This window comes from Macaca thibetana, chromosome 12, assembly GCF_024542745.1.
Source record: "Macaca thibetana thibetana isolate TM-01 chromosome 12, ASM2454274v1, whole genome shotgun sequence".
Lineage (NCBI taxonomy): Eukaryota > Metazoa > Chordata > Mammalia > Primates > Cercopithecidae > Macaca > Macaca thibetana.
The window spans coordinates 102,500,282-102,519,877 of record NC_065589.1 but is presented as its reverse complement, the minus strand read 5'-3'; the positions used below and the strand labels follow the sequence as shown (position 1 = coordinate 102,519,877).

At 32.3% G+C, this 19,596-nt stretch overlaps 1 protein-coding gene across 3 annotated transcripts in view; it reads right to left on the bottom strand.

Moving 5' to 3' along the window:
- LRP1B (LDL receptor related protein 1B) overlaps positions 1–19,596 on the bottom strand; it is a 1,933,102-nt gene that overhangs the window by 257,117 nt on the left and 1,656,389 nt on the right. For all 3 annotated transcript variants that reach the window (XM_050752792.1, XM_050752793.1, XM_050752794.1), the window contains exons 56-59: positions 17,931–18,114; positions 15,189–15,274; positions 10,777–10,899; positions 8,492–8,673 (exon numbers count right to left, since the gene is read on the bottom strand). In XM_050752792.1, coding sequence (XP_050608749.1) covers positions 8,492–8,673; positions 10,777–10,899; positions 15,189–15,274; positions 17,931–18,114 — 575 coding nt within the window. The remainder of the gene's footprint in view (positions 1–8,491; positions 8,674–10,776; positions 10,900–15,188; positions 15,275–17,930; positions 18,115–19,596) is intronic.

The window sequence follows — 19,596 nt, the reverse complement described above, 5'->3', positions numbered from 1 at the left end:
ACACATACTAAAAAGGAAAGAGTTTTCAGGAAAAAAAAAAAAAAAAACACTATCAAATACAAAGCTAACCTAAATAATCATTGTAAAGAACACATGCAATATTGTGTTTTGACAATCATTTTCTTGGTTTGCATAAAAGTATGGCTTATAAAGATAATACAAAAGTTATTTGATAGTCAAACTATCATTGAAGTACTAATGAAATCTGGTGCTTAAAAAAGAAGCAATATATTTTTGATAAAACCTAAACAAAAGGTGGAATGTTATGAACAGAGATTCAAAGATCTCTGAAAGTCAAAATGTAAAATAGACTTGGGTCTGGTAACACTAAGTCAAGTTCACATAGGCCAATACTGGAATTCCTACGCAGTGTTTTTGTATATACATATTAACTGTAAACATACTTTGAAAATCTCAAATTATCAAGTAATAATAGATCCTAAGTCCCTCAAAAGATGATGCTATGGTTTTTAAAATCTTGAATTATATTTGGTACAGTTTTCTTTTGAAAAGTGAACACATGTCAGCGAAATACATCTTCTAGGAAACAAAACAATTCATTCTTTTCTAATAAATTTATGGAGAAGTGCCTTGTTGCCTATACTAGGGATCACGACAGAAGAGATACGAAGGAAGAAACTGAATCAGAAAGAAGTAAAAAGAAAAAGATACTCTACCTTGTTGAAATAAATCAGAACAATTCTTTTTGCCTTACTGACCTTGAATCTTGGGAATACTAACATGCTAATTTTTGATTTCTCTGAAATATATTTATTCCAGCTTCCCTCACATGTTAGATATGACTAAATTTATTTGTGCTGCTATGTGCCATGTTTTTTTTAAGAATTGTATATAAGAAAATAAAAATTAAAAGTAATATTTCAATGATTTCTATAACATTAAAAATAACATATCCAAATTGGTTTAATTAGAGAGTGTCTTCATCATTCTATTTAGCTACTCTACATGTAATTGTACTTGCCATTTAAACACCTCAAAAGTGAAAAAAGGTTTTCTCCATTATAGTTGATCAATACATGTGATCAATGCTATCAGTAAAAGCACTGCAAATTAAATTACTGGATGTGAATAATAATGTTTCTTAAGTTATTAAGTAAACTACAAATTTCAAGTGGTCCAACTTCCATATAATTGCAATTTTAAATTTTCATTTGTGTTTTGAAATTTTTCATCTGGTAGTCTTACCATCATCATGAACAAATACACCAAGAAGAGAAAAAGCATATTATTTCATGAAGCCCAACATCTGTTACATCACTCTCAATAAGTTTGGTAAGAGTTCCAGAACTGGCATTCTCTCCCTCAAATGAAAACCCTTTCTTACTGGGCCCAAATATACTTCTCCAAATTACTCCCCACTTATGAATTATGTGAAATTTAGCTCTAGTCAGAGTTTTTCATTATAGTCTCACATTTTCACTTTTCAGCTAATACAATTATTTTACTGTGGAAGTACAAAAGAGTGAATAATAATTTTACCTAGATGGAGGAAGACATGAAAAACTGTTATGCTTACAAATAGTTCTTTGGGGGAAAAAAATAACTTATCTTCACAACCACCTTGTAAATTTCTTGAGAAAAATGACATTTTATTTCTTTCAGATTTTAGGACAAAGTATAACATAATTGAGAATTCTAATTCTGGTTATTGGGAGTACTGGAGATCATGTAGCTTAAAGCTTTCACTGATAAAGTGACAACTGATAATATAAAAGGTTATCTGCTTTGTTTATTATGATGGGGAAACTTGGAACAAGGACTCAGGTTTCCAGATTTGTACACTGACTTCTCTTCTAATGAGCACTATATAGCATCTGAAGCAAATAAATCCTAGAAACAGATTACATGGGCTCAGATCCCAGTTCCTCTCATTACTAGTTATGTGAACTTAGGAGCTTTAATTAGCCTTCCTGAGCCTGGATTGCCTCATGTCGAAAATAAGCAATTACAGTTTCTTCTCATAGGGTCACTGTTAGTATTAAATGAGAGAATATATGAAGCAAACATAGAACATTGATAAGTATGTAGCCAGTGTTCAGCAAATAATAGCTGTTATTGTTTTATCTGATTTCATATGAAATATGCATATTAATATATTTTTAGTTTAGTAATACTCTCCTACTAGGTAACCTATTGAATCTGGATTGTATGTATCTTTGGACATGATTTGCCTTGATTTTATGTAAGTTATTACATGATTTGTCTATTTAAGTACTCATCAAGCAGAAGAATATTATGGATAATACTCTACTACACTGAAGGAAAGGGTTGTTCAACTGTACTCAGGTAAGCACGAGCTTTCATAAACACAGGATTTATTTTTTCTCTCAGTAAGTGGTAGCTAACTTCTGATGGCTAGATATCATTTCGTTTCCATACTTATGCCCCATTGCTATACTTTTTTTTTTTCAAATTTATCAATAAGACTGTACTAAACATAAGGGTAATTTTAACTCCTGAAATGAAACCCTTAAAATTACCTATGTAAAAATTTATTATAAATAATTAAAGCTAAAAATCACAACTGCAGGGAAAATGTTGAAAGAAGAGACCTAAATTGCACCCAGATAATATGCAATGTTTACCCCAATCACATATGTAAAATTTCAGCCCTAAACAGTACCTATTCTGTGAGATATAATGAAGTATAACACATAAAAGAATGTCTGGTTGTAACCATAACAATAGGCCTCTGCGATTTTTCAGAATGTCTTTTACAGTTGAATATTATACATTGCATTTCTATAAAACTGATTAAATAGAAGTCTTTCTCAGCTTTTACTATTTTTTTTCTGAATTCAAGTATTAAATTTGAAGAAGTTTTTTCCTTCCAACTGCAATTATTTCTGACTTTGAATTATGAAATTAATCATTTATATTATTTGCCTGTGTGTTTTTGCCTGAATATGAGAATACTGAAATGAGCTGTTTGGACAGATTTAAAAACTTGGTTAAAAAAAGTTTTTCTTATGTGAATACATAGTTTAATGAAATATTTCTGTATTCCTCCACAGAAATCAGAAACTGAATTTTCATCTTAGTCTGCCTTTCATTTCATCACAACAAAAGTTCCTTCATGACTCTTCTCTTTGAAACATGCAGGTTATTAACATACCAATGTATTGGTTTGTGCATAGGTGCAGGCACAAGGTCTCTGTAGCTATAACCTCATTCTCTGTGTACATCTAGTTACTCATTTACTATTCTTCTTCAACAGTGAATTTAACAGTCTCCATGTTAGACACAAAAAATGATTAAGACATGACCTTTGTGCTAAAGGAAGTTACGTTCTAGATGGAGAGAAAGACATTTCAACTAAAAACAGTCATATAATGTTAAATGTTCAATATGTGGTGATCACTTAGGCACAATTAGAAAATGTTTTAGAGAGGAAGTAATATTTCTGCTGGTCTTGGAAAACTTGGTAGTTATTCCAACTATAGAAAAAGCTGAAGGACATTTTAAAATATATCAAGATACAGAGGGTAAAAATGTGTCTTTCTAAATTTATTTGCATTGTCATTATCCATATTGGCAATAATGGATCCAAATACTGAGTGTCTTTCACATATTTTCATTAACATATATTTCAAATTCAAAATGGGACCTAGTATTTCCTTGTGGATTTCCTAACAGATTTTTTTTTTTTTTTTTTTTTTTTTTTTTTTTGAGACAGAGTCTCACTCTGTTGCTCAGGCTAAAGTGGTTTGCTCTCAGCTCACTGCAACCTTCACCTCCGCGGTTCAAGCAATTCTCCTGCCTCAGCCTCCTGAGTAGCTGGGATTACAGGCCCGTGCCACTACGCCTGACTAACTTTTGTATTTTTAGTAGAAACAGGGTTTCACAATGTTGGCCAGGCTGGTCCCTAACTCCCAACCTCAGGTGATCCACACCCACCTTGGCATCACAAAGTCCTGAGATTACAGGCATGAACCACCGTGCCTGGCCTCTAACAGACTATTGTCAGAATTTTAGTGAAGGAAAATAAATGAAAGTATGCCTTTTAAAATAAGGCATGCTGGTAATGATTTAGGTAGCTTTTTTCACTTTCCAAAAAACTTTTATCACCTATACTAATTTTACTTTATTTTGAGACAAAGTCTCACTCTGTCAAGCAGGCTGGAGTGCAGTGGCACAATCTGGGCTCACTGCAACCTCCACCTCTTGGGTTCAAGTGATTCGTCTGCTTCAGCCTCCCAGGTAGCTTGGATTACAGGCCTGTGTCTCACCAGGCCCAGTTAATTTTTGTATTATTAGTAGAGAGGGGGTTTCACTATGTTGGCCAGGCTGGTTTCCAGCTCGTGATCTCATGTGATCTGCCCGTCTTGGCTTGCCAAAGTGCAGGGATTACAGGCATGAGCCACTGTGCCCAGCCCTCACCTGTCCTAATTTTAAATCTTTTAAAAAGGATAATTGTTAAAATGGAAGAAACTACAGGATTTGGAGTTCTTTTTTTCCTTTATCCCTCTTTCGAATGGCTTTTGCACATGTTTATGATCCACAGTTATTTTGTTACTAGACACTCTGACATGATGTAATAGGAAAAGTCTAGGACCAAAGTCTGAAAACTGAATTAAATCCTCGGTGTAATATTTTATCACCTAAATGATTCTGAGAAAGTCACTTAGCCAGTTCGTGGTTAAATGTGCCTATCTAAACTATACAGAAAGTAATACAAATAATTCTATGTTTCTCAGAGACTCTGGATAAACAGTACATGCATTTGAAGTGATAAACTGAGAGCTTTCTAACTCAAAAAATGCTATAGAAATGGTAGCCATTATTATTATTATTATTATTATTATTATTATGGAACTCCCAATCCCAATAGATCTACAAACTGATTGTTGCCCTTTCTTGTATTTTTCTCTTTTTCTTTATTCCCATATTCTGGGGACAACTCCTCTATTTACCTGTTTGCCCAAGACAGAAGCCTTGCAATGTTTGTTATTTGTTGTTATTGTGTGTTGTGTTCTGACTTATTCCTAGCTTTCCTTTACTCTGTAAAGTGAACTGGTTCCATAATTACATATGTTTAATTTGCTCCAACTGTGTAAGTTCCTTGTAATTTGTTGGATGTACCATGCTCTTCTGTGTGTCTGTTTTTTCCCAGAGAGACTGTTCTTTTTGCCAACAATATCTCTTGCCCTGTAGAGCACCACATCACTCAGCTAGTTCTTACTCTACCATTCTTGTTCAGGAAGCTGTCTCTGAACCCCGTTGAGATAGAAACACTTCCCATTTTCTCTACCTTAAAAGTTATTGTATGGTATTGTGATTATTTAAGCAAGTACCTACATACTAGACTGAAACATACTTGAAGATGGGGGACCATGCCTTTTATTTTAGACTGTAACATACTTGAAGACAAGGGACCGTGCCTTTTATTTTTATTCTCACTCCTACCAACAGTGTCAGACATATACTAAATGTTCAGGAAATATGAGTTGAATAAATGAATGAGTATATGTAACGTTTTCTGTTAATTAGGCATATCATACATTCACTTTAATGTTTATCATAATGGTCTTTGTTATGATTAACTAAAGTGACACTGATTATACAAAAAGATAAAATGTGCAGCAGAGTTTTAACATATTTATATTCTCTGTTCTGTTTAAAATGCTTATACATATCCTACATATGAGTAATTTTCATCAATATTGAATGTAAGTTATTTCAATTACCCTAAATTAATAATAAATTAGAATACTCATTCCCACACTACACAAAATAACAGGAAGCTTAAGATAAAATTATAAGAAAAATTAGGATTTCAATTGAATTTAAACATAATAGCTAAGATTTTCTGTCTACTTGTATCTTCTTTATGTTCCTACTAAATACCATATCTAAAGTGATATTGTAATAATTGACATACTATTATTTAAATACAGAAAGGACCCCCAAGACATCTTCTAAAAGTATTGTTGCTTTAATACACAGGACAGCCTAATGATTTTCCTTCTCCCTTAAACAAATTCTCTCCTTTTCCTCACTAAATATCAGGACAGAAATCATAATACTTCTCAAGGAAACAGGAGTCAGTAGTTTTGATATAATCAAAACATATGCAAGTCACAATGGCAATCTGAATTAGGAAGGTTCAATTGCATTTCTATTAATCTTAAATTTAAGTTTTCATTTTTGAAGCAAGATTGCATAATATTTTATACAGTTATGGCATTTTCACCCTAGAGTTCATCTCATCAATGCTAAAATCCAAGTTGCCTGATTTTCTCACTCAGGGGAACTAGGAAAACAGCATGAACAAAAAGGTGCCATTAAATTTTATCCATTAAAACAGTTGTTTTTAATTGTTTCATGAAGAGGTCCAACTTTTACCTTTTTCTTTGGTTATAATATGACATATCTATATCAAAATCCAAATATTATCCAAAAATAAAATCAGTGGAGTCTTTTATAACATCTACAATAATTTTGTACTGTGCTATTTTAATTGACGTTTTTAATGGATGGGTTTATGTTGATGATAACTTAAGGCTGCTTTCAGTTTATGGGCTAATAACTGTAACCTGGGAGAAATAAAACTTAAAGCTATTAATAGATTCAGCTGCATTCACTAGAATAGGACACATTTTTGCTTCATAAATAGAAAAGACCACAGACTGCTATTATCAAACAGGTAATGTTTCTTTCATTAGAAAGTGAAGCATCTTGAATAGCATGAAATGAGAAGCTAAGCCAGCCATATTGATTTTGAAGAAAAAAACAATTGTTTAGAGATTCAAATATATATATATATATATTGCTTGTTTGTTTGTTTTTGAGACAGAATCTCGCTCTGTCACCAGGCTGGAATGCAGTGGCGTGATCTCTGCTCACTGCAACCTCTGCCTCCTGGGTTCAAGCAATTCTCCTGCCTCAGTCTCCCAAGTAGGTGGGATTACAGGTGCGTGCCACCACGCCTGGCTAATTTTTGTATTTTTAGTAGAGACGGGGTTTTGCCATGTTGGCCAGACTGGTCTTGAACTCCTGACCTCAAGTGATTCATCCGCCTTGGCTGCCCAAAGTGCTGGAATTACAGGCATGAGCCACCACACCCAGCTATCAAAAATCAAAAATAAATATTTTCTTATAAAATATCCAAGAAATTGAAATATTCACATAATTAAGAATGAATAGATGATAGCCAAATTTAGTACATCTGGCCATTATTTCTTAAAACATACATATAAAGAGACTTTCTAGTGATTCTGTTTAAATTAAAATTGACACTCCTTGAAACTTCTGTTGCTATGGTAAAGAAAATATTCAAAAAGGTAAGAAAATGATTGCATAATTATATAGTGAAAAGTTAAAATGAGCACATTACCTTGAAAACAAAAATATATGCACAGTACAAAGCTTCTCCTATTAGGTACTATTTTTACCTAAATTAATGTATACAATTAACTTATAAAATATACTATGACATAACTTCGACAATTATAAATACGAGGGACCAAAAAAATTAACAGAGATACATTAACCAGAAGCAAAATCTAATTGTTGCATATGGTATGATAAAAGCTGTGGTTTGGTGAAATATGTGAATAAAATTAATTTAAATTGCAGAAAATTTGGAGTACCAAAGTTATCCTAACACTTGCTACTGTGAATGTGTCCTATTTCAAAACATCAACCGTTCTTTAAATTTGTTATTTTACTAAGTATGTTGAGTAGGTTGAACTTCTCCAAAGATGATTTTGGAGCATGTAATCACTCTAAATTACAGTGCAAAAAGTTGAAAAGTTTTGTATACTCTACTGACCAAAACAACATAATTGAAAGTGAATTATAATGGTCATAATCTATAGAACTTTAGCAAACATACACTAGACAGCTTTGACACCTTCAGATGTATTCAATCCCTCATCTGAAATGTCCAGCCTGCTGTCCTTGGTCCTTACTATGACTTCTCATTCTCGCAATGAAATGCAAATGAAACAGATCCACCACAAACTCTTCCCCATAGTCCCATTCAGCTTTTCATCTTGAAGGCACATGATAATGCACCGTCATTTATTATCCACGGATACTGCTTATGTCTCCTGGTATAAAGTGGTGCAGGGATTACATTGTCCATATTTGTGACTACCCCAACTACTGCAAAACATCACCTAAGAATTTGTTCTTAGCTTCCCTTTCCTTCAAGATTTAAAGGCATTAAATCAGTGAAATCTGTATGTTTTATTCATTCCTACCATGGATTTATCAACTCATTGGAAAATAGTCATGTTTAAATATTTTAAAAAATAGTTTCTGTAAAATTCAATCATCTTAATTTTATTCCTTTTATTGTGATACTCACATCACTGTTTTTTTTTTAATTTCCATGTAAGAATTTCTACACACGTAAACGTTACGTTGGATTTCCATGTTAATGACCTACAGAACTAGATTTATTTACCACTATGAATGTAATCCACAGCCTTAATCTTTAAGATTTTTAACAGTTGTTACAAACCCAGCTCGAGGATCTAAAGACAAGTCCCTGGGAAACTTCAGCCTTTTGCTAACGAGTATAGTAGGGTACAAGCCATTGAGTTTGGATACTTCAATGATCCTTTTTTCTGTGTCAGACCAATAGAGGTTTTTTCCAATCCAATCGACAGCAAGTGCATTGGGGACCGCTGTGTTATGAACTACCTACAAAACAAGAATTTAAAAAGTTAACAGTGTAAATCCCTAGCATAAAAAGTGAGCAATTGCTTCTTGATTTTTACAGAGATATAGGATTCCATTTAAACATAAGGAATGGAACTTAGATAAGAAGAGAACCATTGACCGCAATCCAATTACTTACTTGTTTGTGAGAAATTACCTAATGTGTAATTAGGTCCCTACAAATTACATATAGGTTTAAACAAAATAATTTTAAAAAGTTGTTGGAGAGTTGCACATTTGTTGTTCACATTTTTGTTAAAGTGTAATCTATTCATCCTCTTAAAATTTGGAATAAAATTCTCACACACATACACACACACACACACACACACACAGAAAAAACCCACACACACTTAGAGACATTATTTTTCTTTAACCAGTTTGGGAGAGATAGCAGTAGCATTCATCACTCTCCCTGCTGCTTTTGCCCTATTTAGATGGCTATAAGGAGAGAAGAAAACACCAAGGAGAATATGCACTATTTCGAACCTAGCCAAAGGGAGGTAACAATGTACACATTCAGCTGCTGTTGTCAACCTTATTCCATGAATATACCAAATACAATATGAAATACAGTCTTTGCATGCATAAATATAATATATATAAAATGATCAATAACTTTTGATCTATATGGCTGGCATTTCTGAATTTCCAGTACTTTTAGAAATATGTCAAATAAACAATTGAAACTTGAAACTACATAGAAGCCAATAGTTACATAGTTAAAGACAATAAAATGCCAATACAATTTAAAATTTATCTTTTTCCCTAGTGCCATCAATAATAAAGATACAAATGAAACTGGTAATATGCTCATTTGTAACAATAAATAATATCAGTCTCCTATAATGAAATGCAGGACATCTGTTTTTCTTTTACCCACTATATTTCAAATTTGGAATATTGGCATGGCTATTTACATGAAAATCAGTGAATTAATAAAATTAAGGGAATAAAGATGTATTCTATCTTTACATAACCTTATATAAATACATGATTTAAAGTAGTAATGGAGTAGTAGTGGCCAGGCAGTAGAGAATATGCTTTCAAAAATAGTAAAGTATTTTCAAAAAATATAAAGGTAAATTAAAATTTTTAAATGTATTGTAATAAAATATATGATAAAGTTTGAGTAATGTAACTTCCACAATTTTTAAATTAATTGTAAAATAAATTGACAAAAAACTCATCTGTTTATCTGTTCTATTTAACCATTGGGTTGGCTCGAATCAATCTGCCTATCACTATTATATACTGATTTTTTATTATATAAACCATTATTAAATACAGCTACTTTAAATCACTTGAACCCAGCTTACTATTTGTTTCATCATTGTACATGCACACTTTAAGATCTCATTAATATTTTCAAAATGGATTGCTTTCACCCAAAATGAAATTATATATGATATAGATGGTTACAAAAAAGTTAAAGTAATTGATGGGTTTTGTTCACTTTAATTTGAAACTTCTTTATAAAATATTTTAATGAATACATACAGTATTAAGAATTTGATTTTAAAACTCAGAATAACATAAGATGGTACCCAGTTGCTCATATCTAGAATATGACATCATACACATGACAGAACTGTGATATCAATGTCATCCTCTCAAATCGGAATGTTCATAATTTTATACAAATGCATTCAATTATTTACATCTGTAATTGATTAATTTTAACAGTATTGTAATTTCAATCCACACTCTAACATTTAACTTTTTCAATTACAAATTTTTTACTCAACTTTATATTTTATTTAAATCAATACAATTGAATTACAGGCACTAATCCTTCAAGCTGAAAACACCTATCCCATTTCCTAGGGCTGTGAATAAGGATCCAGATTTTATTTACTCAATTTGATGTTTATATTATTACAAGTAATAGTGTTATGATGAAACATAAGAATAAAAGGTCTCATATTTCATATTTAAAGTATTAATCACACTGTCGAAATGTGAAATTGAAACTACCCTAATGTATTCTATGAGTAAGATCACGGTCATAAAATAACAGTTTCTATACAATTCAATCAGACTGATATAATATTCAACAGTCTTATCATCGTAATGTCTAGTTACCTTAATGTCACTTCCATTTAAACACATTCTATTTATGCGACTGCCATTTGGTCGGCTAGAATCAATCCAATAGATGAATTCTTCTCTGTAATCAAAGTCTATAGCAATAACATTGTTTAATCCCTAAAAATAAAAAAGACTATGTTGTCAATCATAGTTCATAGAAATAATTATAAAATGTTTTAAGAGTTTACAGGAATCATTGTCTCCCTTTGAACCTAAAGAGTTCTATTTATTATAATAAATAGTGTTTGCTACCAATTCTCATTAAAAGTATCATATATTCACATTTTCCTTACATCATACATTTATAAACTATGATATTAATTTGAAAATATTTTCCACACGGGCCACAAAATTTCAAAATATTTATAGTGGTTTAAATAAATAGCCAGTAATGTGAAAATAAAAATAACTTCTTTTAAGGAGATAAAGTTTAAAATTTCTACTTTAGGTTTATATGAAATATAAACTTTATGCCATAATAATCTGTTCCGTGGAGGAGCCTGACAAAAGTACACATCTAAATTGAAAAGGTAGATCATCTGATTAAGATGAGCCCTGGACAGCCATCTGATGAGTCAGAAAAGAAGGTATAGAAATTTTACTTTCCCCCAAAGCACTTGTCCCAACAACAGTATAAAAGAGCTGCCTTTCTTCATGCTTCAGATGGCCCCTTGGCAATACAGTGTGATATTAGAATTTAAAAGTTACAACCTCGGGTGAGTATTTGACCAAGGAGGAACTAGGTAATCAACATGTTTTTATTCCACATGGTGGAAATGTGAGGAAATGCCTCCCTTCAGACTCATGGTTATGCATTTTTTAGCAGGTAGCAAAACAGAACACAAATTCAATTGATGGGTTTCTGGATGCTACAGCTTTTTGGTTTGACAGTTCTCGCATTTGATTCGATTTGAGGACTGTACATCCAGGATCTAGGACTCTTTTAGTTTCAGAATTATTCAAACAATTGCCTAGGAATTGGTTTAATTCTGACTTACTGGTAAAGATTATATCTTTACTCCCTTAAGGACTGAGTAATTTATTAATATATAAATTCTATTGATTAGAAAATAATATTATAGACATTTGGCAAAGCCTCAAGGGATCTCTGCCATGTTTTTATATCTATGGAGAGCTAGCTTACATCAATATTCACCATAAAGTTGATGCTATGTCTCAGATTGTTTTAGAGGGAAATGTATGAGTAGTTGTAGTCCTATGAGTAGAGACAAGCATCTTCAGAGAGGCAGGCTTTTTTTATTTGTTTTAGTTTGGTTGTCGGGAGGAGGGAGAAGGAGGAAAGTAATTCTCAGGTCTAAGTTGAGTTTCAACATCTACTCTGAAAATTCAGAATCTGATGATAATAATAAAACTGACTTAGATTTAAATAGTTCTTTATAAGAGTCAAGCCAAGGCTAATAATTACTCTTCAGACATACTTTTCCAAGGGCATTCAAGACTAAGGGTGTCCTATGTATATTGGCAAATAAGAGGAGGTTCTGGCAAATACTGCTTATCTTCCCTTCTCACAGCGGGGCTAAATTTTAATAATAATAGTGTTAAAACGAGCAATCTCATTTTCTTGAGGTCCAGATTATAAAGACAACCTGTAGTAACCTAACCCCACAAAATCTCATGCCATATGTCATAAACAAGAGACACAAGGCAATAATATAGCTCAGTGCAAATTCCTTGCTAAGCCAAGATGAATAAATGCAAGTATCTTTCCTACTGACAACACTATAAATCATGAATAACGACTATAAGTGCTAAAACGGGTAACTGATATTCAGTCACAGATTCAAAAGATTCATTAAATATCCACTCACATCCTAAAAACTGGAGAACTCCTGAACTAAATGCACATAACCATAGATATGTAGGAAGTTGCCTACGCAAAATAAGTCAAAGTTCTAAAATATAAATTGAATGTGTTCCAGGCAAGTTTGTAGAGGGCTTAATAAATTCATTCCAATCGTAGTTTACAATATCCCTTCTGTTCAACTGCTTTTCTCTCCAGAGCAATAATGTAAATAAGTTAGGATTCTGTGATGCCTTGTTAATTCAGGTGGCTAAATTAGAGAGTTTTACAGGGAAAAAGTAGAGAGAAACACATCTCTAACTTGAGCAGAGATTTACCCACAATCCTCAGTAATGGAAGAATTATCCTATTCCTTCTTTACAATAATCAATTTAGATAATAAAAATCCAATTCCAAATTTAGCAAGTCAACTATAATAAATTAAAGCTGCAAATGCAGAAAATTGAAGCTCTAAATTCCAACATATCTATCTAGCCAAGCTGGTCATTTTTCTACAGCTTTACTCTTAATCCCCACAGAAAACAGTGCAGTGGTCTCTTTGCAGGATCATATGCAAGAAATATTAAAACAGCCAGGTGCATGGTCAAAATAATGTCTAAAAACTAGTCATCCCAGTAGTTTCAGAGCTGAAAATTGGTTTCATCAGAATCCTATTTGCTTCTTTCATTTCTGTAGCTAAAGACTTGCACTCTTTGGTTTGAGATGATTAATTTAGGAAATTGTGTTTTGTTTCTCTATACAATGTTACTGGAATAAAGACACTGTTCAAATTGAATTGGATAACATATTGGAAAGGTACTTGATTAATTTTCATTCCCAAAATGTATGTTATTAAAGTACAGTTTCTAAATATAGTACATGAATTTAAGTTATAGCTGACCTTACTACAATTATGTTGTAGAATATAGAGGGCAAGAAAAAGTCCCACCACTTGTTATAATTTTATGCTATAAAACTTTATGAGATTGTTACTGACTACAACAAAGATAATATAAATTGTGATATTACGATAAATCATTCTTCCTAATCAGCTGCACATAAAAGTTCCAAATAGTTAAGACAATGATACTGTCTTTTCATTTATTTTTGTTGTGAGAAAATGTGCAGAGATAATTATTTCTCTGTTCTATTTCATTCTGCATATGTGGACGGGCTCTCTGGACAAAGATAATGGTTTCTATTGCCTAGAACTCCTTTAAAATTTCTATAACACTATGATAAAACTGAGTAAAACTATGTTCTCTGAAAGAAATGACATATTCCCAGCAGCCCATAGGCAAAACTGGGCAGAAGGCTTGCCATGGGTTCTTTGGGTCTCTATTTCCTTACTCAGTGGGCACCATTAACAATTGCTTTCCAAAGACACAGGTGTGTTCAGATCCTTCATGAACGTCTTCATCATCCTCACTGCTTCTTCATTCCCATATGTACTGCACTAAGAAAGTATCTGAAACTCATCCCCACTTAGGTACTAATGACTGGCAACAGTCGAAAATGATACCACCAGGAGAAAAGAGCTATGTTAAAGGTGCATTAAAGTGGTTCTGTTATGTGAAATAGACTTAAATAATGCATAGAGGAAAAAATCATTTTGTTCCATTAAGAACAATTTCTGACAACACATTATCCATGAAAGACAACAAAAGGAATACTGGTAGAGATATCCTGAGCTACAAGGTTGGAAAATGAAGCAAGAAGCTAGGACCGAATCTCTATTATAACTCTGTCATGAAGATAATGAATATTGCTCTATATTAGTTAAACTTGTGGTTCAGCTGAGCTTAAAATATTCTAAAGAGAGAACTTTATTCCTTCAAACTGAGATAGTAGAGTCTAAATGGTCAGAATGTTACACACACACACACATATATATATATGTATGTATGTATGTGTGTGTGTGTGTGTGTATATATATATATGTATATATATATATATATACACACACCACCTAGTGAAAAAAAAAAAACATGTCCTTGTTCCCGAGACCATACCAGAAAATACGTGGCTGATGCATCTAACTTTGAATTTACAGAAAGGTTTACAGGGCCTGTGTAATCATATCCCAAGAAAGATAATTTTTAATATTTTATAACTTTGATGTAAGTTTAAAAGCACAAGAAAAAGTTTAAAAATACAGAAAAAGTATATTAAGTTAAGTTAGTTAAAGTAGGAAACTATTTGGGCAACAAAAAACTTTCCATCTTGAAGCAGTTATGTATACATTTTCTCCTTAAGTATTTTTTAGGTAAGTAAATCTTTATGTTGCTGAAAACACACTGCAGGAATGGTGGTCTTCCTTTATACTTAAAACTGACATAAACAAACTAGAAAAATGAGAAAAAACCTTAATTTTGGCACACTTGTTCTAGACAGTGCTTTCACATATTTCTGCCACTATTATACAGTTTGAGGCAAAGATAAATTTGGAGCAGAGCAGATACAAACCAAATATTTTCAAAGAAAATATTTCTCCTGACAACTAAAAATATGCTTCCCAAATTCTATTTGCTAGGTAGTTCTACAGCTCTAACATATACCTAGTACACATGTTAAATGTTACGGAGTCATCTTGGGAGTGTCATACCTGTTTTAAAAGTGTGTAGTTGGAGCCATCAGTGCTAATTTTCCTTATCTCATGATGATCAGCAAGAATTAAAAAAGGTTCTTCATCTAAACACCAACACAAATAACACATTAGACTTTTAAGTATCTATGTATTTCCCCTCTGCATAATTTCAGTTTAGTTTAGCAGCAATGTGATGTCAAATATAGTGCTGGTCTAGTAGATTCAAGGTTTAAAGAATCATACTGAGCAACCTAGTTGACAGTAGAATGAAAAGGCAGCACACACCCAGGCAGTACAGAAAATCTAGAAAATTCTAAGTGCATACCTTACTCACCCTCAGTATTCTTGACATTCAGATAATTTATTTGGAATGAGAAAATATCTACTGTTACAATCTGATCGTCTGCATAAATTGCAGAAAAAGATAATATTCACCTGTTTTAGAAACCTACGTACAGCTAAAACATTCTTATGATCGGAAATTTTTTTCTGATAACCAAGTGGCTGATGCTTTCAGGATGACCTCAGTGAAGACCAAGAGTATCACTGCATGTATATATTCTTTTACCTGCCTGAGGACTTCTCATAAATAACTTCTGAACTCCAGGTTCTAAAATCTTTATTAATTTTACCTTTCTTCATGAGTCTTATTTTTTTTAATGCTTTAATAGTCTTTATTTCTTCCTTATCATCTTGTCCAATGTCTTTTCGTATCTCATTTACTTTAGAACCTGGGAAAGAGCATGATAAAGATCTGACCATGCTCAATATATGGGAGATCCTCTAAACCACTAGCATTTGGTTTTCTCTTCAGATTTTATTTGGACACAAAATGATTTCTTGAAGAAGATAATTTCAGAAAGATTTTCTTTTATATTTATTTAAATATATATCTGAATAATTTAAAGTCAGTTTGACCACATTCTCAGTGGTTATAATCCTAGATTCATTTGATGAATAATTTGCTCAAGCATTTTAACATCTGTTTTTGAGACACATTCATAAACTTATTTGCCAAATGAAAAAACTTAATGTTGATAGAACTTAGAAAGAAAAAAAAAAACACTTAAAAAAGTAATCATGTCATATAATTGAAAGTGGATTTTATTATAAATTATTTATTGTTATAGAGTTACTGTCCTTTTAAATTGTTTGAAGTCATTATTCTTCTCTGTCTTTAGTTTTGTAATTAATATGTAATGCCAAAGATATGACATTATGTTTCAGCATATACTATGTCACTCATGTTAAATACCCCCTTCTATCATCATTGATGGGATCCCAAATTAGTCATTCCCATCTTCTTTTTGAGGCCAGGCTGAGACTCAGATTACTTTTCAAAACAGAATTGGCTCTTGAGTTGAAGATGCCTTGCCACTCTGTCAATAGATTTCTCAATTATAAATATAAAATTAATCAGTCATGTTCGACTTCACTGCTTAGGCAATTCCATTATTTACAACTTAAATATATTTCATTTTTTAAAATCTCTGTAGTGCAAGATTTACGCTTTAACAAACATAAATGCTATAAGAACACATTTTTATATTTAAAATTTGTATTAGTTTCTAAGCATAATTGCTAATGAGAAACAACTATGGTGTGGATACATAATGTAACAAGACCCATATTTTAATCATTACTATTCATCTCTTCTACATAATCCTTTATTAATGTTTAAAGTAATGGAAACATTGGTCGTTTTTGAGATTTAATCTCTTCTTTTTGTACCAGGTCACTAAATGCATTATGTTGCAAGCATTAAGATGGCCCAAAGCGAGTAGATTGGTAGATTAAGCAATGGGCTCCAAATCATCCTCAAATTGATTGAGGGAAGGATAAGTGATGGTGGAATGAAAAATTGAAAGGAGTTAATTTTTTTTCCTCATAATGTGTAAAGTTTTGACCTGTTAAAAAAAAACCCATATTTTAAAATTAATATCTCTGATAGCTATTTTCTTAAAGTGGTTGAGAAAACAGCTAATGTTTTAAATGTTGCCACTGACGAACACCTATATAAGAAACTGGCAATAATATTTTATTCACTATACTTAAAAACAATGGGAAGAGATGCCCTTAGTCACCATTTTTTGCCCATTTAACAATCATCATTATATTATTGCTTTGTATCATTTTAATGCCTGTGATTTATCTCCCAAAGGATTAAAGTTATGGGCCATGCTTTATTAAATGTATAATTTACAGGATCAAATACACTACTTGGAATAAAGAGAAGTTTAACAATATTTGCTGAATCACTGGAAGAATTCAAATAGTCCGGTATAGCTGATTTGTTATTACTATTGTTGCTTCTTATTATTAACCTGTTGTTCTCTCTAGCATATATGTATGAGTATGTATCGTGGAGGGGAGGATGAAAAATATTATGATAATATCACAATAGTCTCTTTAACAGTTTTGGCCAAACTTGCTCCCAAGAACATGTGATTCAGCAGGAAGCAGTGCCAGAGACAGTTTTGTTTTTTTTTTGTTTTGTTTTGTTTTGTTTTGTTTTGTGTGTGTGTGTGTGAACACTCTCAAAGTCTAGAAAACACTCAATAATTCACAAGACCATAAGGCAATGTTATTACAAACAGAGCATACAAAATCAGAGTGACAGATTCCCATATCAACGGAAGCAGAGAAGAATTTTGATTTTTCAGAAACATCAAGGAGGAGTGAATTCAATAAGAATGGCTATAAAATTCAGGATCCATATGATAACTGAGGTTGGATCAGTGGGCAAGTTCAATTCGATACCTGAGAGTGATTTGCAGCCATTTGGGTTATCAGGTTGTGTTTCATACCCATCTGTACAGAGGCACTTGTAAGTCCCATATGTATTGATGCATTGCTGGCTACAGGGAAAGCCTGAAGAGCATTCATCAATGTCTACACATGTTTTGCCATCATCCTTCAGTTGGAATCCAGGCCAGCATTTGCACTGGGAAAAGAAAAATGAGCATAATCAATTCATATCATTGTCACTGTCTTTTACTATCGGATATCTCTTTAGCAGTAAGCAAGAAAAGCACTTGAAAATAGATAAAGGCAAGTCTTTCTGTCTCCCAGCATTTGACCTTTGATGGGAATTATGTATATTATGTAAAGTCAGTTAGAAAGCACTCTCTCAAACATCTTCATTTGATCTTTTGAAGTTGGCAAGATTGTAAAAGTTAATTGACATTGCTAAGGCCATGTGGTTAGAGATTGCCAAAGCCAAAAATAAGAGTGAAACTTTCTACTTCTTTTTTTTTGTTTTTCTATTGCATTACATTGTCTTTTTAGAATATTTTAGCAATTATAAGAATTAATCCTTACATGGAGTTTTGAAACTTTTTAACATTGTCACATATGTTATTTCATTTGAGCAGTATAGAAATCTATAATGTAGATATTTTTAGGTTGGTACAAAAGTAACTGTGGCTTTTGCAATTACCTTTAATGGCAAAAATCACAATTACTTTTCCACCGATCTAATATTATCTTTAGTTGATGAGAAATACAATAGCATGAAGACGGAGTTGTTTAGACAAGGCCAGTAGGAGATCTTGGACACACTGAAATTTTTAATACATAGTAATCCTCAATTAACATTTATTGACTTGTTTGATTCCATACCTAGATATGTAGGTGTCTGAATAAATAGTAATATTCATGTAGATTTTTTTTATCTCAATAACTAAATCAATTTGTATCATCAAATCTTTCCTTCAGCATCTCTATGATGTTTTATTTGTCCTTCTGATGACACATGATATCAACTAACTGGTATGTCAACTCTTAGAGTACAAACATGATGACATGTGTATTTTTTGCCTTCCTAGAAAGGATGAGGTACTTTATTTATTTATTTATTTATTTTATTATTTTATTATTATTATTTTTTTAATTTTTTATTATTATACTTTAAGTTCTAGGGTACATGTGGATAACGTGCAGGTTTGTTATATGTGTATACTTGTGCCATGTTGGCGTGCTGCACCCATCAACTCGTCAGGACCCATCAACTCGTCATTTACATCAGGTATAACTCCCAATGCAATCCTTCACCCCTCCCCCCTCCTCATGATAAGCCCCGGTGTATGATGTTCCCCTTCCCGAGTCCAAGTGATCATACTTTAATTGATCATTGTCTTTCAGCTCTGTTCTCAGTCCCTGCCAAGTAGCATGTGAAAATTAGTGTTATAGAAAATGAACCTATACTTGGCCAGATGATTATGGTCATACTAACCTTCATTAAGACTGATTAGTGGTCTTTGAACAAAGGAAATTGTAAGTATTGAGTAGGATGGTGAGTTAAGAAGGATTTCTGAGTTGTTAAAAGTAACTAGCACTCAAGAGCTCTCCACAGTAAATATTTCATAATCTGGATAAAATTGATCATTTATTCTCAGATAAAAGTGATGGCAGAGCTTTGAATTTA